This window comes from Falco peregrinus, chromosome 16 (assembly GCF_023634155.1).
Source record: "Falco peregrinus isolate bFalPer1 chromosome 16, bFalPer1.pri, whole genome shotgun sequence".
In the NCBI taxonomy this organism is placed as follows: Eukaryota; Metazoa; Chordata; class Aves; order Falconiformes; family Falconidae; genus Falco; species Falco peregrinus.
This window is the reverse complement of record NC_073736.1, coordinates 817,220-842,493: the sequence shown is the minus strand read 5'-3', so window position 1 is coordinate 842,493 and position 25,274 is coordinate 817,220. Positions and strand designations below refer to the sequence as shown.

General features: G+C 57.7%; 2 protein-coding genes across 2 annotated transcripts in view; one reads left to right on the top strand and one right to left on the bottom strand.

Moving 5' to 3' along the window:
- The window catches only part of ARL8A (ADP ribosylation factor like GTPase 8A), a 28,548-nt gene extending 17,652 nt beyond the window's left edge, over positions 1–10,896 (top strand). Inside the window, exon 7 of the mRNA XM_055819734.1 lies at positions 10,569–10,896. Coding sequence (XP_055675709.1) covers positions 10,569–10,597 — 29 coding nt within the window. The 3' untranslated portion in view covers positions 10,598–10,896. The remainder of the gene's footprint in view (positions 1–10,568) is intronic.
- Positions 1,210–6,769, bottom strand: GPR37L1 (G protein-coupled receptor 37 like 1). The gene is made up of 2 exons (XM_005239667.4): positions 5,905–6,769; positions 1,210–2,495 (listed from the first exon to the last, which is right to left on the bottom strand). The coding sequence occupies exons 1-2, from the start codon at positions 6,589–6,591 to the stop codon at positions 1,683–1,685; spliced, it is 1,500 nt and encodes a 499-aa protein (XP_005239724.3). The 5' UTR covers positions 6,592–6,769; the 3' UTR covers positions 1,210–1,682.
- Positions 10,897–25,274: the final 14,378 nt, after the last annotated feature.

Genomic DNA, 25,274 nt, shown 5'->3' with positions numbered 1-25,274 from the left:
GGTGCTGCCTGCGCCCTCCCTACCCCCCTCCCGGCTCGCCCCCCCCACGCATCCAGCCCCACGGGGCCACAGCAACAAGCTCGGCTTTGTTCGCCCTTGGCCCGGGCACAGGACGGAGCAGCACAGATCAAGCGCATGAGCTGCCCCGGCTCCCTTCCTCCCACCGCCCCTGAGCCCTCACAGAGACCCCACTCGCCCTGTGGGGATGCAAGGGGGTGAGGACATGGTGGGCAGCCTGGGCTCTGCTCCCCGCCTTCCATCCCTGTGCCAGGATGAGACCCCCCTCTTCTCCTCGGCCACTCCCAAACTGAGGCCCAGCGCGGGCTAGGGGGGAGGAAAGGAAAAACCCAGTTTTGTGCTCAAGGAAGAAAACTGGGGCTTTTGTTTCCCTGGAAACAGGGCTGTGAAAGCAAAGCCCGGTGGGTGTCGATGCTGCACAAAGCCTGCAGTGAGCCCCTCGCATTCACCCGGCCGTAGCAACCGTCTCCCTTGCCCTGGCATTTCGTGGGCTGGGGCGGGTGCCAGCGGCAGGACAAGGAGCTTTAACAGCTCTGGTGGACTGGGCTGGTGTAGCCAGCCTGCCCTCCGCTGGATCCCACCGCCCAGCTGCTCCCCTAGGCTCCCCCTGGGTGCAGGAGCCTTGGGCAGGAGGTGGAGGAGGGGCTTGGAAACTTTTGACGCCCTGGGACAATTTTGTCCCTGCAATGGGCAGGTGGATGAAGGGTGGGAGCTCTGCAAGGGGGTGCTTGGATGAGATGCACTCACCCCGTCGGCCTCCAAAGGGATGCTGAGGGGAGTGGGTCCCGCATGGCCTGTGCAGCAGCAGCACCTCGGTCCCGCGTGGTGTAGGTGAGGAACCGGCTGCTTTGCAGACTGCAGAGCATCTCAGCCCAGTGCTGGGCTGGCTGGACTTTGCTGGGACCAGTTTCCAAACCCAGTGCTTTGGAGGGGACCCTCCCAGGGGGGCTGGCTTGCCTCTGGCTCACTCAGCATCACCCCAGAGGGAGGGGGGAAGAGAGGCTGGGGGCCTTTCCCCATCTCCCTTAGGTGCTGCCTGACCTGGCACAGCTTCTTTCATGTCCTCATCACCCCCGGCTGCCCATGCCCACCCCAGAGTCCCCAGGTTTTAGGGAAGAGCTTTGCAGGCCCGAAGTGCTGTCTCCCCAGGGCACTGCTTGGTGGTGCTGGATGGGTACATGTGAGATGTGCTCTAGATTACTGGTTTATTGAGCTCTTACAGGGCATTGCTTGATCCAGTGGGATATAGTCACTGGGACCTTCTCCTACTGTGGAGGGGGCTGGCAGAAGGGAATGGGACAGGACGAGGGCAGTTCGTGTTTGCTGTGTCCTCTGCAAGCCGCCATGGAAACCCTCCGTAGTTTCAGATGGGACCTTCCTGGCACAACTCCAACTCCAGAGCAGCAACCCCTCCGAGCCTGGCCAGGCAGCCAGGATGGGAAGGTGCTGATGTCCTTGCTGGCCTTTGGGCAGAGGCAAGAAAGCTGCCAATGTAGCCACAGGGACTGGGGTATCAAGCCCCACTTGCCCAACATGGGGTTTGAAGCCCATGGCGCAGCTGTCTCTTCTGCTTGCTCCACGTCCAGACACGGGCACTAATGGCAAAACAATGTTTGGTCTTGGGAGGAGGCGGTGGAATGATCTCTACAGCTCCCTGGTGGCACTTAGCAAGGTGTGCCGAGGGCCAGGAGGGGTGGAGGGGACTCCCGGGGCTTGTCAAAGAAGATGGAGGAGGACATCTCAGTTTTGAGCTTGCTGTCGGCGCTGCCCTCACTGGAGGTGGTGTCGGGGCTGCAGCCCTCACAGCAGCAGCAGCAGCAGTCCATGAAGGCCTGGCCCAGGGGTCTGCAGAGGCACAGGAGCAGGACGGGCGTCACCGAGCACTTGAAGAACAGAAAGAACTGGTTGATGAGGCTGAGCAGGTCCAGGGTCTGCTTGGACATGTCAGGGGACATGTAGGCCACCACAATGTTGCAGACATTCTCAGGGGTGGTGCAGAGCCCGTAGATGATGGTCAGCCCAATGATGGTACAGTTCAAGTGACTCTCGCACTGGCTGTGCTTGGTACCTCGGCACTCAGTCTTCTTCTCGGTGCCGCTGATCCTCCGGGTCACTAGCTGGCAGCTCACGGTGAAGAGGATGGGCAAGCAGAAGTAGCAACCAAAGTACCACCACATCCGAGCATTTTGGTAGGTGAGCACCAGTGAGTAGACAGACTCGGGCAGGTTGGACGAGGGCTTCATGGTGCAATACTCCGTCATCATGCCGGACACGGGTGACGTATCCTGGGTCAGCTGCCAGAGAAGGATCTCTGGCACTGATAGCGTCATGGAGCCCACCCATATGACAGCCAGCTTGGCGATGATGGACTGGCACTGCTCGATGGGCCGGGCAGTGGCCTGGGGGCTGGTGGCTGCGTGGAACCTGTCGATGCCCAGGGCACAGAGGCTGAAGGTGGTGACTCCCAGTGATGATACCTGGTGAGGGGGGAGGCAGAACAAGTGGACCCTGCTGCAAGGACATCACAGGGAGCTTGACTTTACCAGCCTGGTGGCAAACCCCTGGCTTACTCAAGACCACAGCCCAAGACCCTTCCTCCAAGACTGTAGAGAGGTCACAGCCTGTGGCTGCATCCCAGGTTTAGAGACACTTTTCTGTGACTCCTGAAAGGGCAGTGGATAAAAATGTCCCTTGACCCATTTGTCCCTGCCCAGCTCCCTTTTCTGCAGAAGGGAGAAGCTTTGCTGGATGTCTGTATGTTCGTCCAGCCGAGGTGGGAATAGCAGGATTATCTCTCAGGCTCTTCCTCTATTCTGGATGACTCGGAGAAGAAAAGCAAGGACCATCACACTCGCCAGCACCTTCCCAGGGTCTCCAAAGCCCACCCAGCTGCCCCAGGCTGGCCTGGCTGGTGCCTGCTTCCCAGACAAGCCAAAGGAGTTGAAGGCACCATTGTCGCAAATCAGCTTGGGGCAATTTCCGCTGCATTAAGAATGGCAGGAAAAACAGCCCGTTTGCCAAAGGAGGCAGAGGAATCGTGGTGGCTCTGGGAGGGCTGGCAAGGCACTGAGGGTCACAGTCAGCATTCACAGTCCCAGCCCCAGAGCTGCAGCTTTGGTCAGAGCCAAGTCCCGCAGCCCTTGGCCAGGAAAAGGGCAGAGTCACATGCTGGTGCCCCCCAGCCCTGTGCCTGTTCCTGGCCTCACGAAGCCATCAAATGTCACCCTGTGCTGAAGGACCTTCCTAGCACTCAGGAAACCTCCCAGGGATCTGCACGATGCCTGGGTAGCAGCCTGAAACAGGTCTGGCACTGCCCCCACCCCCGCCATCCCCAGCCTTTTCCAGAGGTCCTGGGTTGACCCTTTCAGCAGCTTATGACAAGCATTGATGCCAAGCACCCAGCATCACTGTTCAGTCATGCACAGCAGCATCCCCCCAGATACAGCATCAGGGTACTAGCCCAGCATCATCGTCCTGCACCCAGCCCCACCACCCAACAACAAAGGTCATGTCCCAGCTCCTCTGCCCAATGCCCAGAGGCACCCTGAGCATCCAGCACCCTTGTTCTGCCCCACAACCGGCACCCAGCACACTTGCCCAGCTCACTGGCTGGTACCAGCAGCACCCCCCACGCTGCTGTGCTGCTGCCTCTCCTCTCCCCCTGCACCCTCCCACAGGCTCTTCTATCTCTCTGGTCTCCTTCGTCCTAGCATGTAATTCAGACATGGCAGTGTCCTTCCCCAGTGCCCTGGCTGGGGTGCGGGTGGTGCCACTGGTCACCCCAAGCACATGCCTGCAGACCACCTGTCACCAGGAACCCATGTAGCCAGCTCTGCTCCAAAAAACCTGGCTTTGTGCCCTCTCCCAGGGTATTTGAGTAGCTACAAAGTGGAGGACAGAAGATTTGCTCCGTACAGAGTTCATCCAGCAGCCTGAAACGCTTGCGCAGTCCCACACAGAAAGGCTGGACATTAACTGCTGCACTGCAGACCGATTCCCCTCTCCTTGCTGACTCTTTGCTGGCAGTTTAGCTCTGGCCTAGCCACCCTCCCACCCAGGCTGAAGGGTCCCTGGTGCTGGATCCCAGGTGAACAGAGAAGCTCTGAAGCCCCTTTCTGCCCTTGCTTTGAGGCCCAGAGGCAGGAGGGCAGGGCAGGATTAGCAGCTGAGGTGGCAGAGCAGGAGTAGCCTCCTGGGTGGACCACACCAGGACCGTGCCTCCCAGGGGCTGTGCCATACCCAAACTTCAGCAGCCCCAACATCACGTCATCCTGCCTGCCTGCTTCGGGAACAGAGCTGTCCCAGGGGCACTGTGGTGCTGCTGCATCACTGTACCTGAAGGTGCCACCCCAGGGATCTCCCACACCTCTTCTGCTGGAGAGTGGGACCACTGGTGGCAGTAGTGGCCTCAGACCCGCTTACCTCACAGCCCTGGCAGTGGGGGTGGTGCCAGCACATCCAGGCCTACATCCACACGCCCAGCCCATGCTGGACTGACCCCAACCTGCAGCTGCTGTTGGGTGAAGCAGGAGAGGATAATCCATCCACCCAAGGGAGCAGCATACAGCCAGGTCCTGCCCCTGAGAGCCCCGCATGTCCTGCTCTCCAGCAGAATCTGGACCAGGGAGGGGGATGTTGGGGAGGGGATTGTGATGGGAGATGTTGATGTCTCAGGGCTGTTTCTTTGCCTGTAATGACTGAGCTCCCTGCAGCCATGAACTTTTCCCGTTGGAGTGCCATGGCCTGCTCTCTGTCCCCTCCAGCAGTTATTTCCCTGAGCAGGCTTGAGTCCTGGTGATGGGCACAGACAGGCCTGGTGATGACAGAAGGCTAGGTCCCAGCTCAGCGTGGTGACAGCTCTGGGAGGGCAGGGCTGGCCTGGGCATGGGCATCAGTGCTGCCATATAACCTGATCAGGTCTGGGGAGAGTGTGGGTGGTAGCCCCCCGCCCATAGCACAAGCCATGGTCTTAGTTTGCAGCTGGTTTTCATATGTTGTGCTGGGGGCACTGACCACAGGCTCAGTAGGATGGGCAGGTTTTGAACCCTGTCTGGCCTGACCAAGCCCGAGAGAATTTCCCAGGATCTGACATCGCCTCTGACCTCTTCCAACCTTGTGTTTGCACCCTTCTTCAATAAACCAGGTTTTGCAGCCCCAAACAATATGCACAGGCAGGCTGTCTATCATACATAGGCATGGAGGAGAGCAGCCTGAACCTAGAAATCCCTCTGGGAAGGGAGATACCCCAGAGCATGGGGTTTTTTTCAGCACAAGAGCAGGACCGTGCAAAATCATGCCACCTGAAGCATTTTTGCTCATTCTGCCTTCCCCTGTCACCACAATCCCTGTAGCCTTCTCAGTGGGTTCCCTGCTCACTCTGAATGGGGCCAGCCCATGACGCGTGAGGCTTGAGGACAAGCAAAGACGTTGAGTTCCAAACCTAATTCCCAGGCTGTCCCACCCCAGTGCTGCTCAGCACTGCTCCACCTGCAGCCCCTGCACCGAGGCCGTCCTCAGCAGCCCAACATTGCCAGTGCTGCGCCAGCACATTGTGGGACTAAGCCCACGGGCTGGGGGCTGTCGGGCTGGGACAGGGACAGAGAGACAGAGGGACCCCATGGACAGATGTCCCTATGCTGGCTGGACAAAGGAGGGTTTCATGGGCTCTTCCTGGCCCTGGCAGCATTGGTGCTGGCTGCAGAGCCTGAGGAATGGCCCAGCGCACAGGCAAAGGGAAAGTCAGTATTGGGACTGTCCCTTGGCTCCTTGCTGTGCCCCACGATGGGGGTCTCTGGGGCACACAGCCCTTGTACCAGGCTACAAGCAGCAAGAGGATAGAGTGGAGCCAAGTCCTTGAGCCCTGCAGGACCCTGTGCAGCCCCTTACCTCCATGAAGGGCACAACGCGACATGACATGTCCCCCAGCAGCCTCTTCTTGGTGATCTCATTGAAGATGACCACAGGCAGGCAGAAGAAGAGGATGAGGAAGTCCCAGAAAGCCAGGCTGGCCAGGATGGAATTCCAGGCGCTCTTCATGTAGTAGTTGTGCCACACAATGCACATGACAGAGAGGTTTCCAATGATGCCCACTGCAAAGACGATGAGGGATAGGAACATTACGGCGTAGGCGCTGTAGGAGTTCTCTGTCACTGGGTACAAGGGGTTCTGAATTTGCAACCGCTTGTCAGACACAGTGGTGAGGTTGGCTCGGGGCTCTGCCCCCTCCCCATCCGTGGGGACCCCTTGTTGCTGCCTAGATGGGTCCGTGCTGGATGGCAGCAGGGCCTTGGTTGGGTGCAGGCTGGCGGCATTGAGGGGCCGTGGGAACTCCACCCGCACCCCCGGCACGTACTGCTGCACTGACTTGGAGTCCTCCTCCGTCCCCCGGCGCAGCCTCTCCTTCATCACCTGGACCCCTGGACTGTCTCGGGAAATCATCGGCGGAGTCCTGCCTCCATCTGCACCGTGGCCATGGTGGGTGCTGCCTTCCCCGGGCTGCCCAGCCCTGCCCCGCATCGCCGCAGCCCCCGGTGCCAGCAGCAGCAGGAGGACAAGCAGTGGCGGAGGAGGCATGGTCCCCTCGCACCCTCCGCAGAAAGCGAGTGGCGGCAGGCAGAGCAGCCCCGAGCACGGGCACCCCGGGGCTGCAGGCAGCGAGGGAGCCGTGCGGAGGAGCAGCCGCTCTGTCCGGCTCCGGCCGCTGCTCTGGGCTCTCGGAGAGCTCCGGGCGGAGTGAGAGCCGAGCTGGGGAGCGGCAGAGCCAGGCCCCCTCTGCTGGTCACCCACCCGCGCCCGGGTGGCTGCCAAGGATGCGCCAGCGCCCAGGCTGGGCAGCTCGCCATCCCCAACATCTCCCCAGCATCCCCCAGCATCTCCCCAGGACCAGCCAGATGAAGGATGCCCACAGCCTGGCACTGGGGATGGGCTGCTGAGCTCAGCTCTCCCCATTGCAGATCTCCTAGCCCCTGCCCCTGAGCAGGCAGCGCTGCCTGCCGAGGTCAGGCACCGGGCACTATGTGACACATCCCCTGCGTGCTCAGCCTGGACTCAGGACACCCTCAAACGGCCAGACCACCTGGAGGGGCGATGGGGCTGCCCTCGATGGCAGGGTGAGAGGAAGGACTGGCTGGCCTCAGACGATGCTCCTTGCCACATTGGGGCATCAAATCTGCTGGCCCTGTTCTCCCAAGGTTTAGTTGCTGCTTTTGCTACTGACTTCCCCCCTGGGACAGGAGTTTGAACAGAGCGGAGATCCCTATTCCCCTGTACCTACAATTTCTCCCCAAACCCATCAGTTGTCCCCCACACCCATCATCTTTCCCCATTTCCACTGCCTCTCCCTATACTCAACCGCCTCTCCTCTATCCTAGTTTCCTGTTCCCCTGCCTGTGTCTCTCCCTGTGCTGTCACCTCTCCCCATGACTGTGGGACTGGAGGGACCAGGGTTCCCTCTGGGGACATGCCATGTGGTGCACAGGCAGCCCATGGGGTTGCATGCCAGGCTTGAAGCGATGGGGCTACCCCAGGCCTGGGGAGCTCAAGGCATCTGTCCCTTTCCTGCACGGGGCAGTGGCAGGGGCTGGGACACCTCACCCCATTGCAGCCAGCAAACACCAGTTTGCCAATAGCCAGGACTCCACTGCCATCTCCATCTGGCACCATGCCTGCTCTTCTGTGAGCCAGAAGGGCCTCTGGGCTGATGTCCTGGAACACTGAGGGGACACAAGGGGCCTCTTGCTGTGTCACTGGGAGAGCCGATGCCACTGGAGCCAGCACTGGGAAGCCGAGTCCCGGAGCTCAGAGGCTGCTCTTTCCAGGTGAGCATGTGACCGCAGCTAGCAGGACATTTGCTGACACGGGTGGTTTCAGCAGCGGGATGCTCCTGCTGTGCTTAAAATCACATGGCACTCAGCTGGGCCTTGGTGCTGGGCCACCACAGCTGGGCTGGTGGACAGTACTGTTGCCCTACATCCCTCCAGGGTGGGCCAGGAGGAGTCTTTGTTCCCAAATCATTTCACTCAGCCAAGCGCAAGCCCTTCATCCCTCCTGCACTAGAGCCAGTCCTCCACTGTGTGTGACAGTGCTGATAGCAAAGGCCACAGAAATCGGAGGCACACTGCAGCCTGGTGCTTTTGCTTGCAGTCCCGGCCTCTTGCTGGCAGCACTTTGCCCAGGGCCCTGCAGGCAAGAGCCAGCAGCTGCGCCTGGCTGCTCGCCTTTCTCATACACCTCCTGCAGCCAGGTGCTGCTCTTTGACTCTATAATTGCTATGATTTGCATACCATTTGGATACTTATAATAAGGAAAGGCGGAGTTTAGCTCTTGCTGGGTTTTACTAGAGCATACAGTGGCAATGCCTGAGTTCTGTCCTGGGTGTAGAGGGATCAGTGCCTCAAAGTGATTGCTGACCTGAATCCAGCAAAGCCCACCTACTGCAGGGGAAGAATGACTCAGCCTGAGCTCAGTGACAGGCTGGGGATCACGCAGGACTGCTGTGGGCTGCCAATTGCTTCAGATTCCCTGGCTGCAAGGGCACAAGGGAATGTGTGAAAGATCAGGGGATCGACCCCAGGGTTCATGACTGCTCTGGCCTTGCCCCCCCCATCCCATAATTAAAATGAGTGTTCTGCTTAGTGGAGAACAAACCTCCAAATAGCTGGACTGTGTCCAGTTTGCATGGGGGGAAATGTCCAGATGTGGGGATGCCAGCAGAGTCAGGGCATGGGCAACTTGGCCAGGCAAGCACCACCAGCATTCTAATTATGTCTGGTTAACTGAAGAACAGGTAAGGTGAACTTGCTCCTCAGTGAACCCTCAGTGCAGCTCCCTCTGCAAAGGCCAGGTAGGAGAGATGGTGTGGCGTAAGTCCCCACATGAGGCTCAGGGAGCGATGCCATTGCACCCTTGAGAGGCTCTGAGGAAAACGACACAGCCTGGTGGTGGAGTGAAGCAAGGGATGAACAGAGGCAAGGCCGGGCTTGGGGCCGGAGCGCAGAAAAGGTGGATGTTTTTCCTCAGTGCCCACATCAGCTGGGAGGAGGGCACCCTCAGTGCGCTCCTCGCCTTCTAGGAGGGACACAGCTCCTGGCAGGGTGCTGGCACCCAGCACGCCCCCAGCCCAGCGCAAGGCAGCCAGGTGCTTTCCTGTAAGAGGAGGGAGCTATTCTTAGTTCCATTTCACGGCCGTTGCACAATGGTTGGGTGTGTTGTCGTGGAGGTGCCTGAAGACAACATCAGGGTTCACTGGGGCAAGGTGACACTGTGATGGCACGGGAATGACCTCAGGCAGGCTCTGTCACCCAGGGAATTGCTGTCCAAGTAGCCTCTCTGACACGTTCCTCTTACTTCTCTCTCTGTCCAGGAGCTCCCAGCCAGCGTGGGTCCCTGGCTGTCCCCAAACTGGGGGCCAGACAACAGCCCCAGAGACTGTTTGGGAACTGCACATTTATCTTCTCCAGCCCAAATTCACAGATGAGTTGAGGCTGTTTCTCAGGAGATGAACGTGTGTCTGGGTTTTGTAGGCATCTCCTTGGAGGTACTTTATCAGAGTCTGAGCTTTCCACTGTAACCCAGGGCCTGTTTCTTCCTAAATCCCCTCTTCCAGATATTTCATTCAAACCTCTGCGTTTTGGACAACTCTGCATAAAAATCACATCCCACCTAAGATCTGCATCTCCCCACCCTGGGGCTCACAAGGACAGCCCCCCCAGTAACACATTCAAAATCATCTGACAGAAAAGGTGCAAAAGCCAGAACTGTTTCTGAGTGTGCACTGCACAACACCAAATGTCTTCCCCATTCTGGGGCTTTTTCAAGCTGCTCATTTGGAGCAAGACAGCTTTGTTGCAGCCAAGGGCACTTACAAAGCCACCCAGCAACAGCTTCGCCTCCCATCCACCATTTTCATGCACCCACCACGGCTCTCCAGGTGCTGGGGATGGTTCAGCAGGGACACATGGGGACATGAGGGAGATGCTGTGTCTGATCCCACTGCTGGAATGTCTCTCCTTGGCCATAGACGATAGCAGGGGTACCAGCACCAAGACACCAGGGTGTGTGAGTGGGCAGTGCCTGTGACAGCTGGGACCCCACATGTCAGTTGATGAATTTCTCTGGCTCCCTTCTTGCCTCTGCAGGAAGCCCCAGTGTCCTCTTACTCATGCTCCAGCATCACCTTTATGAAGTTCCACAGCAGAGTGAGCCGGTGTCCAGTCCCGGTCTATAGGATGCTTTTTCACTGCCCTTATGATTTCTGGGGAGAAGGAGAATGCCCCATGCAATTTACTCTAATCCAGGGACAGGGGCATGGCTGAGATGGAGGAAGCTTGAAAGTCTGGGCAGCAATGAGACAGCAGTGCCTGCGAGCATGATGCTATGTGCTTAGATGGACAGTTAGATGGGTGGTCATCTGAAGGAACATGGGACTGTCTGTGTGTGGGATGAGAAGCATTTTTGCTGGGAGGTGACAGCACCGCTGATGCTAAGCTGAGTTTGCAGGCAGGCTGGGAGAGCAGCAGGGTGGAAGGGATGAGCTGCTCTGTTCCCCACAGCATGCACTGCACCAGCACCTTGGCACTGAGGCTCCCATCCATGACTTCTGGCAGCCCCACTCCTCTCCACATGGACCCACTCCTGCTGCTCTGCACCTCCAGCTCGGCAGGTCTGTGCTCTGCCAAGCCATTGTGTTACAGAGCATCCCCACCAAGGACTCTGGGAGATGCCAGAACCATCCAGCTCCCCTGCTCCTGGAAGATGCACCTAACAGTGAGTTTAGACCCAGCATAGCTCAGCTCTTCCAGAGCCCTGCAAGTGGGTGAGCGTCCCCTCTAACTACAAGCAGCCTGAAGTGACTGAAGAGCGGGCACGCTCAGCCTCAATTTCACCCCTGATTTTTCTTTGTTGATGAAAGCACTCTTTTTCTTAAATCAATATAAATATCAGAAAACACCCTGAGGCTCCAGCCTACCTTCTGGCAAGCTTTGATGAGCTCCTCAGGGCTGCCACAAGTTTTCTCTGACAGCACACAGCAGAAGTGGATCTGTCCTGGCTGCCTTGCAGACATGGAAGGGTGAGTGCTCCAGCCCCCCCGCCACCCCCTGCCACTGCGGGTGCCTCTCACCCTGCGGCACCTTGCATATCCCCTGTTGCTAGACAGACTTGGGCAGATGAGGCCCAAATACCCAATGAGAGGAGGAAAACAGCTCCCTTTGTTCCCATCAAACAGTCTGGCTGCGCGGGAGCAAAGCAATAACAGGGCTGGTACACGCCTGTTTGCCCTGTGCTGTCAGACCGATCTGCGTGGCTCCTTGGAAAGGGGGGAGAGGGCAGGGAGGGGACACGGTAAACACACGGATGGCTGGCACAGGCAAACCAAGTGCTCAGGCAGCTGATGCTCTGAAGGCAGGGCAGGGCTGCGGGAGGTGGGCACTGGCGAGGGGCTCCCCACTGCTGCTATGGCCCCTCATCCTAAATGAAGATGCTCCCATGTGATTTTTCGTGCCCACCCTGGCTTCTGTGTCTCAAAATTAATTCCAAGTGTGCTGGGCTGAGCCTGCCTCACTCAGTGCTGTGTGGTGGAGTCTGGAGTTCCCATCAGTATCTCAGTGGCACTGATGCCACAAGCTGCTGTCTTCCTACAGGGGTGGTGCGCAACGGTTCAGCCCAGAAGTTGGGAGTTTCTGGGCTGAAGCAGCCTGTGATGTTTGACCAGCTGTTCCCAGCACACCACCGTGCCAGCCAGCTGTACACAGGAGCCACGAAAGGCTTCAGAGCCGGTGGCTCCCTCTCCCCTGCTCCCATGCCCCCTCACTGGAGCTCGTGCAAAGCCCCTCCTTGTCCAAGCGCAGCCACCTCGCGCAGAGCTTGCTGCAGCCAGCACGGTTCGAGCGAACCTGCACCCCGCGGCCTGCCTGGGCTCCGGCAGGATGCTGGCTCTGGTCCCTGTGGGCAGGTTTCCCAGCAGTCGCTGGTTTAAACCACAACATGAACACTCAACCCCATTTTGCAGTGGGGAAACCAAAATGACGGTGGGATTTTCCTTGAGCCACAGGAGGAGGAGAGTTCCTGGGTCTTCCTTGCAGGGGCCACCGCGGGGACGTCCGGGTGCACTGTGGGTCGGTGCCACGGCGCTGGACGCAGCCTTGTGTGCACAGAGAAGCTCTGCTGGCCCATGTGAGCAGGGGCTAGGTTTCTGTTTGCAACAGGGTGGTCACGTTGTGTTCAGGGGAGGAACTGAGAACCCAAGGCAAGTTCAGCTTAGGGCAAAGGCAGTATTTTCCCATGGAATAAAATGAGCCATGGTCTGGGAGCAGTGAGAAGCCATTTGGAGAGGGCCTGAGCTCAGCCCCTTTACTGGAGCCTACTTGACGATTCACCCCCAAGCTCCCTGTAAATACACAAGGACTCACCAATGCAAAAATGCAACTCGGAGCAAAAACACTCATAAGTTTAATGTAGATAATAAACCATCTTCAACTCCGCCATCTTCTGGGTTTGGGGGGGGGGGGGGGGGGGGGGCTGAAGTATTTGGTTTCTCCATTTGCCTCAATTCAGTCCCTCCAGCTCTAGTAATAGCTCCCTGCTTTGGGGTAAACAGTGCTTCCTTGCTGCTGTGTCCCCCTGCTCTGACTGCTGGGGGCTTCAAAGCTGTACAGAGCTTGGGTTTGCGGTGACAGCTGTATGGAGACTACTGCAACATCCCCTCCAAGTCCTGGGGGATGTCAGCTGGAGCACTGGTGAAAACCACCATACTGCAAGGTTATGGGCTTGTCACCCCCTGTTTCCTAGTACCACTTTCAGGGTGCTTCACGTCCCTGACTGCTCCCAGTGAATCCCAACTCCTCCTGCAGCCATGGAGGTTAAAAGCCAGCTGGCTGCAGAGAGCAGGGGGGCTCCAGATGAGCAGGAAAAAGGTCTGAGGAGCTCTGCGGGCAGGGAGCCGGCGCTGTGAGTTGTGCCAGGGCTGCCATCCCCGCTCGTGTCGGCAGAGGGAGAGGCAGATTGGGTGACCTGTGACTGCAGCCCACCTGCCTGCCAGCACGCGGGTGCTGGGGAAACACCGGTGGAAAATAACCCGTCTGCAGAAAGAGGATGCCAAGCAGCCCTGAGCGAGGCGCAGTGCTGGCCTGCGCCCATGCTCTGCCCGAACCACTCAAGGTCTCGGTGCAAAAGTCAAGGTGATTTGCACTTACCAGGAATATCGTGGTGTGTCTCTCCTTGGAAAGCCACGAGGAAGGAGCTGGCACGTGGGCAGTCTGTGCTTGGGTGCACTGCTTGGGGCAACCACCCTCCTGTGCAGGGGCAATAGACCCCCCCTGCCAAGGGCTGCTGGGCTTCAGGACTGGCAGCAGGGTGGTCCAGCATCAGAACCCCTGTGGGAGGGGGCCTGTGCCCAGCACTGGGCACAGATGGGCCAGGAGCCTTGTGAGAGATTGTGGTACATGCAGGGGACCTCATGTGCAGGCTGGCAGGTCTGTGAACTCCTTGCGGGGCGGTTGGGGTGGCCACAGGTTTCCATGCTGCAGGGGTGCCATTCAGAGACCTCTACCCCACCCCATATCCAGACCTGGTCTCCTGAATGGCCTCTCCTGGTCCCCCCACAGCTTGCCTTCAAACCAGACAGCTCATCTTCACCATCCTGACCAGATACTGCCCTTTCTGCATCCATGGGCAGCACCTGGCCACATAAGCCAGGGCCTGATGCTGTGAGGTGCTGAGCACTCCAAAAAAAGTCCGTCCATGCCAACATCTGCCATCGGACAGTGCAGCGCTGGTGTCACTGCCCACCCCTTCCTGCAGGGTGAGGTGTCGGCACCTGGGGCTGGACGCAGGCTGGGCAGCGGGGACTGCCTGGGCATCAGCCCCACCGAGGCCTGGGGATGGCTGGGGACCGGGGGACCCTGCCCTCCCTGGGGACGTGCTGTGGGGGCTGGCAGGGGTGGTATCCCTGCTGCTTGTGCACCAAGCCAGCAGTGCATGGGTGCTGGGGGCAGGGTCCAGACCCCTGGCCTTTGCCCTTTCTGGCTGCCCTGACAGTGCTGCTGTCCCCCTGCACAGAGGAACAGGTCCCCAGCCCGCCGGTGGGGAGTGGGGCACCGCAGTGACATTTGGCAGCTGCTGTGGGTGCCCCACCCTGGGTGCGGACAAAGGTCACCGTGCAGAAATTTCGGTTGCTTGCTGACGGAAAATTCCCTGCTCGGCTCACATGAAATGAGGGCTGAGGCTGTGGACACTGTGCCCAAGCCCCCTGCAACTGCCCTCCCTTCTGCAATTCCCTGCAGGGCTGGGGGGTCCCTGTGCTGCCCCTACCCTGGCCACCATCGTGGCAGACTGGTCCCCCTGAAACCTGTTCTCCACCCTGGAGATGTCCTTGTCACAGGGCACAGCTGTGTCCCCAGAGCAGTTCTCACTGCCCACAGCCTGTCCACACACCTGGGTGAGCTGTGCCCATGCCCTGCCAGACAACCCTCTCCTGATGGACCCACTCTCTGGAGCCAGAGGAGCCTTTGCTGGAGCCACATGCAGGCAGGGCCACACCAAGACCCCAAGGGCCAGGATTGTCCTGTTGAGCTGGTCACATCCGCATTGCTGTGGCCAAGAAAGCAGGGGAGAAGATTGTGCCAGCATCCTCAGAGCCGGGGGCTCATGGGAGGAGACAGACATCTGTCTGTGCTCTGCCATGCAGGATCGGTACCTGTGCCCACTGTAGAGCACTTGGCACTGTGGTGCTGGGATTGCGCTAATGCTGTGTGGCCGGACCTGGCCTGACAACTGAGTGGGCAGGGCCCCTCTGAGGCCCCAGAGGTGCACATCCTCTGAAGGTATCTACAGACCAGGCTTTGCTTTAGAAGTCCTATTTTCCAGGGCTATGGTACTGCCTGGGATGCTTGAAGGATGATGGATGACACAGGGAAGGAAAAAACGCCTTACCAAGCCTGTTATCCTGCAGACTCCCTGCATCTTGGGATGCCTGTTATGGCCACGAGGACACTGCTGTGGGTGGGTGAGATGGGCTATGTCCACATTGGAGCTGCTATACCCCAACACCCGCAGCATCAGCAAGGGCAGCCACAAGCACAGAGGTGCAAGCAGAATTCCTGAGGCTGCTGGCACCATCCATCCCAGGCTCCAAGCCCTGTCGCCTGTGGGTCAGAGGTGTCAGCCATGGCCATGGCAGCGGGCCAGCAAGAGGGAGAGGCTGTCCTCTCCCCAGTGATGGAAAAAACCCGAGGCTCCCTATGCAGTTTTCCCCACTCCTTGTGACTCAGTCCCACGCGGTGAGTTGCTCAGCACTGAGACGCTGACCCACACAGCCACTAGCCAGCAGCCCAGCAAGGGCTGGAGTTTCTCAACGCTGCAATAAGGCAGCAGCCAGCAGCTTACAAGATGTTCTCCCCTAGATTCGGGCCAGTAGCTCCAGCTTCACACTGAAGCCAGTGGCCCTGAGTCACCAGGTGACACAGCCATATCCTGCTGGTATCTCCCAGGTGTGGCAGCTCAATGGGTGACGTGAGGCCAGCTGGCTCTCGCACCAAGTAGGTGATGATGCAGCACTAATTGCAGCCTGGTGCTGATGACACTGTAGGTGGGGTGTATCTTTCTGCTGCTCGCAGCTCTGAGCAATTGCTGAAGAGCTGGTAAGACAGACTGCTTGGCTGGAAGATGTCACCAGTGTGCCAGGATTTGGGCCATTGTCTCCTGGGAGGAGCTATTGAGCTCCAAGGAACCCTTTTGGGGCTGTCTGGGGCTCGTGCCTGAGGCAGGCTTCTCACCCCTATGTCTCTGTCCCTGACAGCATGGCCACAGGCATGGTCTGCCGTCTGCCATGGCCTGATCATCATGCTGGGAACTTCCCTGCCTGGTCCACTGAGTCAGATGCACCATCTGGGAACAGAGCCAGCCCTGGACCCTGCATCCTTGTGAGCAGCAGAGAGCTGGGCTCCCCAAGGCCACAGCACCAGGCCATGGGATCCTGGAGCCCCCAGACTGGGGATACACCAAATGCAGCAGTGAAATACTGTGAGCACATCCAGGACAGAGGGAGAAAGAGTCCCTGGGACATGCTTTGACTTCTACTGCTGCTGGTGAGCACTTACAGACCTGATGGTTCATACTACGTGCTGTACAGGCAGGGAGGGCACCTTCAGATGGAAGGGCAGCATGCCACAGGCATGTTTCCCATTGGGATCCCAGCTACTGGTGCTGGGAAGCTTTAGGCCCATTGGCCTGAAAGTAGTCCTGTTTCTTTTCCCTTGAACACCTGGCATGTCCGTCTCCAAACTGCAGGAGAAGAGTTACACACCATGGTCCATGGGAGGAGGATGTTGGTGTTTTGTGTCACCAGCCACCTGGGCTGCAATTACCCCACCATGGGAGAGGTGAAAAGCTGGACTACAGGATGGAAAGCAGGGGTCCAGGGCTGGCCACAATCCCAGCACACTTCTAGGGACTCTTCGTACTTGAGACAGATGGTCCCTTGGCCCTACAAGGGTGTCTTAAGTCTGTTGCCCTAATTATGGACATGCAGGTGAGCTCAGCGGGCCATGACAAGGTCCTGCTCCGCCTGGCAGGTGTCTCCTTCCCTGCTGGGACACTCAGAAAATACAACATTTTCTCTGATCTCACTCTATAGGAGCAATCCTGGGGCTGCCAGCAGGGAGGAGGTGAGAGAGAAAGTGGGACACGCAAAGGGCAATAGCCCATGAGCGTTATATGAAGCAAAGCACTAGAGGATTTCTAGCTCCTCGGGATCTGACATCCCTTTATCTGCAGGGTGCTGAGTGAGCCCCCAAAGAAGGGAAGAGGAAGCAGACAGCCAGTGCTGAGCAGAGCAGCAGGGCACAGCCAGTGTGTTCCTGCTCTGTGTGCCTGGGCTCCTGCGAGCTCATGGTTGTGGGCATAGGAAACCCATGAAACACGGGAATATCTGGGACCATCTCCCCACTCTCAGCACTCACTGCATGCTGGCAGAGAAGCTACCACAGGCAGGTATTGGAGCTAGCATCATGTCAGGCTCTGGGGCCAGTGGAAGGGCAAGCTGCCAGGCAGGTGGTCATGCTGCCAGGTAGTGCAAGGACACTTCTGCCAGCAGAGAGTGGCACAGACAGGTCAGACAGATGTGGGAAAAGCTGCATGTGAGGATGTCCTTTCTGTTTACATGGCACACACAGTGTTTGTACCGAGCCCAGGAGGCCTGCACTCTTGTAACAGGAGGATGATGCCAGCAGATACCCTGTGTCTTCCTCATATCCCAATCCTTTCACAGAGAGTTGCTAAAAAAGACACCCAAAATGAGGATGAACAGACAAAAACCAGCAACTGTGCCTGAGTCCCATGAGAAGTGAAATGAGCAAGGTTTGGAGGTGAAAGATCCTACAATAATAACTGTCGATGCCTGTCCAAAACCTGCCCCCAAAGTAGTTTGTCGGTGCCAGTTGAGAGGGTTCCATGCAGAGAGGACTTGACTTGGCGCCCCTGTCCTCTATGTCAGCCTCTCCAGGCAGAGAAAGGCATTATAGACTAAACACCATGTTGGACAGTGGAACAGCACATCTGTCCCCAAACGTCGGGAACTGACATTGGACTGAAAATTTGAACATGGGACTGAAAATCGACTTAAAAGCAGGAATTGTCGCCAAGGAACGACTGACCTCCTTAATCAGGGCCACGGCTCTAATCAAACTGCATTGGTGGAGATCAGAGCAGAAACACAGGAGAAGCAATGACTGACTTCTGAGCATGTAACAAAACTCAGTGCTAGACCTCGGTGACAGGGGATTTCTATTTAAAACAGAACTGACTCATCTCTCACACTTCTTGCTGCTCTCTCTCACCCTCAGCCACCCCCGCCCCGATGTGTTTGCACAAGGGGTATGGCCAAGTTACCAGTGTGCAGCACCGAGCATGAGGGATGCTAGCAGATGGGTCTTCATGGTACCTCATGGGCTTCTCTTTATTGGCTAAGCAAACTGGTGACAACAGGTCTTTTATACCCTTTAGGAATCAACCATTTTCAAGGCAGCATCTTTAGCCTCTGATCCTTGTCCACGTCACTGTCCCAGAGCCTCAGGGAGGTTTGTGGGCCTTTGTCTGGGCTTCCTTGTCGTGGGTGTTTTTTACAGGTGCCATCATGGTGTTGGAGATGTAAAGGATGTGCGTGTAACTTGCTGCCATCCTCCTGCTATCAAAGCACGAATCTTCTGCTGGTGAGTCACCTACACCCAGGGCTTACCGAAGTGCAGCCATCTAGGCTGATGCAAACACCAGATTCCCCAGCATCTGCCTGATGTTGATTGTGCCACTGGTTATCAGTGCAGGCCACACTTGTAATTTCCTCTTTAGGGTTTCTTCTGGTGCTTTCATACCCAGCCATTCCCACACACACTTTCTCAGTGTATCTGTTACTTTGCTCTACAAGCAGGACAACAAACCTTGTCCAAAATGTTATTCTGATGACCATAATGATGTCTTGGATAGGAAAACAAGCAGCATAAAACATGCAGTAATAGTTATGTGCAAAAAGAGGTACACTATTAAAATTAAGAAACCAAGAAAATGAGGAAATTAAGAAATTAAAAGTAGCAACCAAAGTAAAACGCTGGACATTATATAAATATGATACTGAAGGCACTCAGTAAATGTACAGTGTCTGTCTGAAGAGATTCTAGCAGTATTATAGCTAATGTTTTTTAAAAAGCAAGTATGGGACCCTGTTGGAAGTAAAGTGGTATCTTTGAATAGCTATAGCCATGTCCCAACAAGGCAAACAGCAAAGGTTGTAAACCTGGGCAAGTGAAATGTAAAACCACACTAAGGCAAGCCAAATTTTTTGAGAAACAACTTGCTAAAGGCATAACAACTAACTTTCAAACTTTTTTTGAGCAAAAGATGGTTGCTTGCCAAAGAGGCTAGAGTCAACAAACAATGGCGTGCAACACTCGTGAAGATCAACTGTAAAGAGAAGTGAGATGAATCCCTCACATTTTTGTTCTCTGGAGAGGCACCCACGGGCTTCCCGGGCTGCCTCTTTCTTTAGAGTGAAGAAGTTAGATGAGGTCCCTCAAATGGAGATGCCAGAGAGAGAACACTTACAACACGTTCGTTTATGTGAATGGAAAGAAAAAATGCCAGGACCTTCACCTGAAGAAGTATTTTCACACAGAGGCTTGGGGAGCTCACCAGTGGTGCTGCTGACTAGCAGGGGACCCGTGGCACATGGTTTAGCAGTATGTTACGGGGAAGAATCATAGTAATTTTGGCAGTGAAATGCTCCTTGAAGATTAAGGTCACCAGCTGAGTCTCACAGGGATCCTTTCTGGAGCTGGTGCTGTAAAAGCTACAGAAAGACCTTATGGTGACAAATGATTGCCAGTTGAGTCGGTACATGCCTGGTAACGACAAAGACAGAGTTGCTGCTCGGGAAACCCCCTGTGCAGGTACCACAGAGGAAGGGGCCTTTCTGTTTTCATGTGCTACGCTAATGGACCTAGCACCACAAAGCGATTCAACACCAAGGAGGGAAGCACCACAAGCGATGCCTCACACCCACTTCCCCTGGCTTTACCTGGTGCCTCTGCCTGTCCCTGTACTTTATGACCTGCTCCATGCTCTGCCGCACCGATGGAGCCACTCCCTTCCACTATTCTCTCAAGGAATCAGAGATACTGTTCCAAGCTGTCAGGACTGCAGCAGGGAACAATTTTTGCCTGTAGCGCTTTTGTTTCCTCAGGCTCTGCAGCTTGCTCCGAGATTACAGCGGGGAGCAGGAAGGACAGCGAGCCCATGCTAAAGCCCAGCCCGGGCCCCTGCCAGCCGCTCTCAGCAGACGGCGACCCCAGGAAGGAAGCAGGGGCATCCGCAGCGTCCTGACACCGGCTCCGGCCTCCGGGACGTGCGCGCCGGGGCCGGCCTCCGCCGAGCGCGCAGCCATGGGGTTAGCCACGGGCAGGCTCTGCCCTCTCCCCGGGGGCAGGCCCCACGGCAGGCACTGCCGGGCCGGCACCGGGGCCTGGGGCAGCCCTGGCAGGGCTGTCTCCGCGCCACGGGAGGGGCTGGGACCGCGCAAGGAGCGGGGCCGGGGGCCCCCCAGCCTCCCTCGGGTGGGCGCCCCTGCGAGCCCGGCCCGGAGCCAGCGCTGGTCCCGGCCGTGCCGGCGGGCGCTGCCCCAGCCCACCATGCTGCAGCCCCTCGTGAAAACCAATGAGCCCCCAGCAGGGACGCAGACAGCCAATCAGAGCCGAGCTCTCGCCAGTAAACCCTCAGGAGAGACCCAAGCGGCCAATCAGAGACTGCCTGTTGTGCTGCACTTGTGGGCGTGGCAGCTGTGTTCTGATTGGACCTGGGAGCCACCTTGCTCTGCACTGGAGCCAATCAGAAGCGACTGCTAATACAGGGTTACTCGGGCATCAGAACTTCCGGTTGCTGGAAAAAAATGACGTCAGAGCTGCTGCGACAGCGCTGGTGGGCGCTGGGCCCGTGCCACACCTGGAGCCTGGGGGTGTCTGGGCTCTCCCCTCCCCCCCCGCCCGCCTGAGCATGGCCCTGGTGGCACTCTGTGACCCTGGCGGCCTGGAGCCACAGCCCCTCAGGTGCCTCCCTCCAGGTGCCTCCCAAAGGGGACATCAGAGGAAGGCTGAGGTTGGGGTCAGCTAGAGGAGGCTGCCTAGGACCATGCCCAGGTGATGTCTCCACAACTTCCCTGGGTAATCCTTCCAGGGTTTTCTCTAGTTGTGGGCACGGAGAGCTTTGTGCCGTGCAGTGCCCTGAGGTATCCCAGAGCAGGTAAGTTTCTGGCTGCTCCAGGGAGGGGTGGTGGACCCCTGCACATCCCCACATTGAGTTGCCACACATAAGGTATGTGACAATGCAGCACGTGCTGCCTTCTCCGAGAAGTCACGGGCTGCTGGGACACCACAGCAAGTTCTCCATGCGGGAGCACCCCTGCCACTGTTCAACAGGGTGAACAGTGTTCTGTCACCCACCGCAGAGCTTGGTGAGGCACAGGAGGCGGCAGAGGCTCTCCCTAGCCTGGGTGAGGCTGCAGGTGAGGAGCGCTCATCTGCAGCAAAGCATGGCTGCTGGAGTAGGCTCGGCTGCTGACTCACCGGCTGCCAGAGGGCAGGTCCCTGTCCTGCTCCCCCAGCTGCAAAACTGCAAATTCCTCCCAGCTCTGTATTTTGCAGAGCATGACTGGACGGTGAGCAAGGGGAGCAGGTACAGAGAGAAGGAAAGGTGTTTCAGGGCTGGGAGGGCGCCGCAGTCGAGGGACCTTGCTGGTTGCAAACTCTCCTTCAGATCTTATGGGGCGTTTCAAATGGCTTTTGTGGCCAGTGTACCATGCTGCTCCCATAACGGGGAACCCATGTACCACCAGGGTCTGGACCAGAGACTGACACAGACAGCACCGTCTCCAAGGAGATAATTCCTGGTTGCCACAGAAATGAGGTGGGTTTTTTTGTGCCCCCTCTGTCCCTTACTGTTACGGATACGATAATTGAAATAAAACTTTATTTCACTCCCTGGAGCTTACTGGAGGGATGGGTGTATCCCAGGGGGTGCCATCTGCCAGAGACCACCAAGGTGCTGCTGGCTGGGTAAGTTCATGCCACACATGTACAGGGTGATGTGGTCAGGGCAGAGCAGGTACCAAGTGAAGGAGGTCGCTAAATGAGGACTGCAAGAAGGAGAAGAGGTTCAGGTCTGTGCCCAGGGCTGAACCCCCAGCATGCCCTGACACGGCCATCTGCTACTTAGCACCGGGAGCATGGGGTAAGCACATTCCCCAGTAGGAAAGGAGCCCACCCCATCCCATGCCCTGCTTTCCATACACCCGTGGGTGCACCCCCATGCTGCAGGGCAGTGGCAGCCCAGGGCCACGTGGCAGGTTGTCACCCATTCCTGCCAGTCATCCAAAGGGAGAGGCCACAGACAGAAGAGTCGAACAAGCGGGAAAACGGGAGCAGCAAAGGACCTGCTGGCCTTGTTACTGATTTACATGCATGGGTGGCCCCTGGATGTGCCCTGCAACACACCCCCTCCTGACACACACCCCTCCCTGGACACCCTCAGGGATGGGAGCAAGGGGTTTGTATCTTGCAGAAACCTGCCAGATGCCACTGTAGCAGGGAGGCTGCAGGTCAGCCCCAGCCCAGGCTAAGGGAGAGCTGCCACAGGCTGGTACTGGGAGAGGAAGGGGCAGTGGGCTGGCTGGATGCACATTTGGGGACCCATCCCTGAGCAGCAGCTGATACAAAACGTGTTGTGCCCATGGGCGCATACGCCCTGTGGGCAGATATTCCTGGCACGGAGTGGGTGAAGACGTTTCTGTCACGTGTCGGCCTAGCCCTCTCTGATGTTCCTGTTGCGGAGATGGGGCAATGGAGCAGTCAGGGTGAATGCTTCGGCACCAGTGGGGAGGAGCAGGTGCCCAGCAGGAGCCCAAAGGGCAGCGAGGGTGGCCGAACCCTGCCCAGGCAGCCAGAGCGGGTATCAAAAGCGATGCCCAGCCATAGCACTATATGGCTGCCTCTTGCCACCCATCCCCACAGCCCTGGAATGCTGGAGGAGCCAGGTCTTCAGCAGCAACAAATATTGCCCAGCTGCCCACCTTGCCCCTGCCACCACTCCTGGCAGACTGGGGGCACCAGTATCTGGCTGCTGCCTGTAATGCGAGCTCTTGCCAGCCTGAACCTAGTTCGGTAACCAAGCAATAAATATCCCAGGGACAATGCAATAACACAGGTCCCTTTCCAGCCGTTGGCGCTGGGAACTGACATGAATCATGCAATGGAAACCAGCCAGCAAAGAGGCCAGCGGGAGACGAGCCCACACATGGTTTTCTCTGGAGGGCCCAGCCTTGCCCAGAGATAAACTGGGTTAACAGGGAACTGCATTTGAGGTTAACTGCTGAAAACAGTTCATTTGCTTAGCATGACAAAGGGTCCTGGCTGGCACAAGCAAGCAGAATTCAGCAGATGATGGCATTGCTCTGTGGTGCCCTGTATCCAGCGTGGTGGGGATCAACATGGACCTGTTGAAAACACCTGAGATCTCCACTGATGGCTCTAGGGTGTCTTTTCTGTGGGTTCTCCCATGTCAGGTACTCCTGCCCATGGAACAGCAGGCATTCTCAGTTGCAGTGGGTTGTGGGAGCACTGGTGACCTTTGCTGTTGGATGTTCATCCCTGGCAGTGCTGCAGTAGCAAAGCCAAGTTTGCCTTGGTAAAGAAAGCAGGGAGATGGGCCACCACCTGCCATCCCCTTTTCCAGCTCATTGCAGAAACAAATGTGGTGTTTCTGCTTCTGACCAGCATTTCCCATCTCAAACTCCGCAAAAAGCTGAAATCAAATAAAATATAATTTGGATCTGCTGTCCCCAGCTTTCCTCTAGGGAAAGTTCTCAAAACAGCACATTTTGCTCTAAAACAATTAATAAAAGGGAATTGCCCCTCACTCTGTGTCCTGCCCACCCAGGACATGTAGCCTGGTAGCTGGCAGAAGGTGGCCAGGTGGATGGGACAGCAGTTTGCAAACGGTGTAAGGAAAGCAGGGGAATTTCTGTCTCTCTCCCTGGGATGACATCATGTGGATAGAAATGTTCCGATGTGCCACCAGATTCCCGTGGGCTGGGGCTGTGTTTCAGTGCACCGGCAGTTTTCAGCTGCCCTGGGAGCACGCTCCCCGACCTCACCTGGTGCGTCACTGTCCCCTTGGGCAGCGGCAGAGCGCCAGCAGCAGCACTGGAGCAGAGAGCCAGCCCGAGGCTCCTTGCAAGCTCCCCTCTGCTGAGCAGGCTGGGGGCTGAGGGGGATCAGCTGCCCGCCCTGGAAGGCACGGGTGGCCCAGGTCCTGGTAAACACATTGCGAAAGGCTGGGTTTGATGGAGCCTGAGCTTCAACCCCCACATCACAGCTGAGTCAGCCCGTGCTCCAGGCTCCTCCTTTTGCCGTGCCTGCTCAGCCAGCCTGCCCTCTCCTCTGCACCCATGCAGCTCCCCTCCTGCTGCGGGCCACACAGCCGGTGCAGGGTCCCAGCTCTTCCACAGCACTGCCTGAAGATGGGAGTGAGTCACGACCTTTACCCTGCCTCCATTTCCCCATCCACAGTAGAAGGTCTCCCAGGTAGGAGGCAGCTGACTCAGTTTACCAGCCTGCGAGAGGGCAGACACATCCTCTGCAGGGCCGGGCACACCAGGCACTTACACCTGTGTTGGGAGGACAGCTTCCCAGAGGGATCTTGGCACTGGGGACAATTTCTCCACCCTGCAAAGAGCTGGCAGGACACTCCTCCCAGGTATGCCCAGGATGTGCACCCAGGGCAAGCCGAAGCTGCTGAGGGACTGAAGTGCCTCTTACCAAAGCGCATTGCAATTGCAGCTCGCAAAGCAAGGCACAGAGAAAAAAAATGCAGGCATGCTGCCTGTTCTGCCTGGAGAGTTTGGCTCTGCCTCTTTGAGCTGGCCAGCACTGTCTCGCTGGCAGCAGTGCTCAGCTGCCCCCCCCCACCTCCTTCACCATTGGGGCCAGGCTAGGACTGGGGCTGGGAGACCCCCAAGGCCATCTCTACACCTTTCACTACCTCCAAGAAGAGCCTGCTGTGCCAAGGTCATGCAAGGGAGGACTTTAGCTTCTCTCCACTTGCTCTGAAGTGATGCAGTTTCCTGGCATGGAAACAAGCCACTATGGCAGCATGCCAGGCTGGTGCTGCCACCCATCTGGTGCAGTGTGACACCAGGACCCGTGGCACAGGGCACTGGGCTCACTGCAAGCACTTGAGGAGGTCCCCAAAGCTGTCCCAGCCTGGGCTGCTCCAAGACCCCAGCCATGGCTCTGCTCCCCAGCACCCTTGGTGGGAGGAGAGGCAGGGGCTGGTGGGGGTCCAGGCTGCCCCCCCAGACTGGTGGCTGTGGAGCTGGCGCCAGGGCTCTGCCCGGCCTGTTGTGCAAGTCCAGGGCCAGGAGCCCAGGTGCAGCGTGGCGCAGGCTGACAGCGCTGGGTTTGCGAGGGAAGGCGTGAGCAGCCTTCAAAGGCGGCAGTGGGGCTCAGCTCTTGGCTCACCCCACCACCCTGCGGGGCCCAGGGAGGCTCGTGCTGTGTCAGAGGAGCAGGGCTGGCAAGAGCTACGGGCTCACTCCTGTGCACCCAGAGCCGGTCCACGCACAGCCCACAGGCTGGAGGCGATGGGTAGGCTCAGCTCCCAGTGCTGCTAGGCAGTTCTGTCCCAGGCAGGTAAACCCCACAGCTGCATCCTTCTGTGCTTCA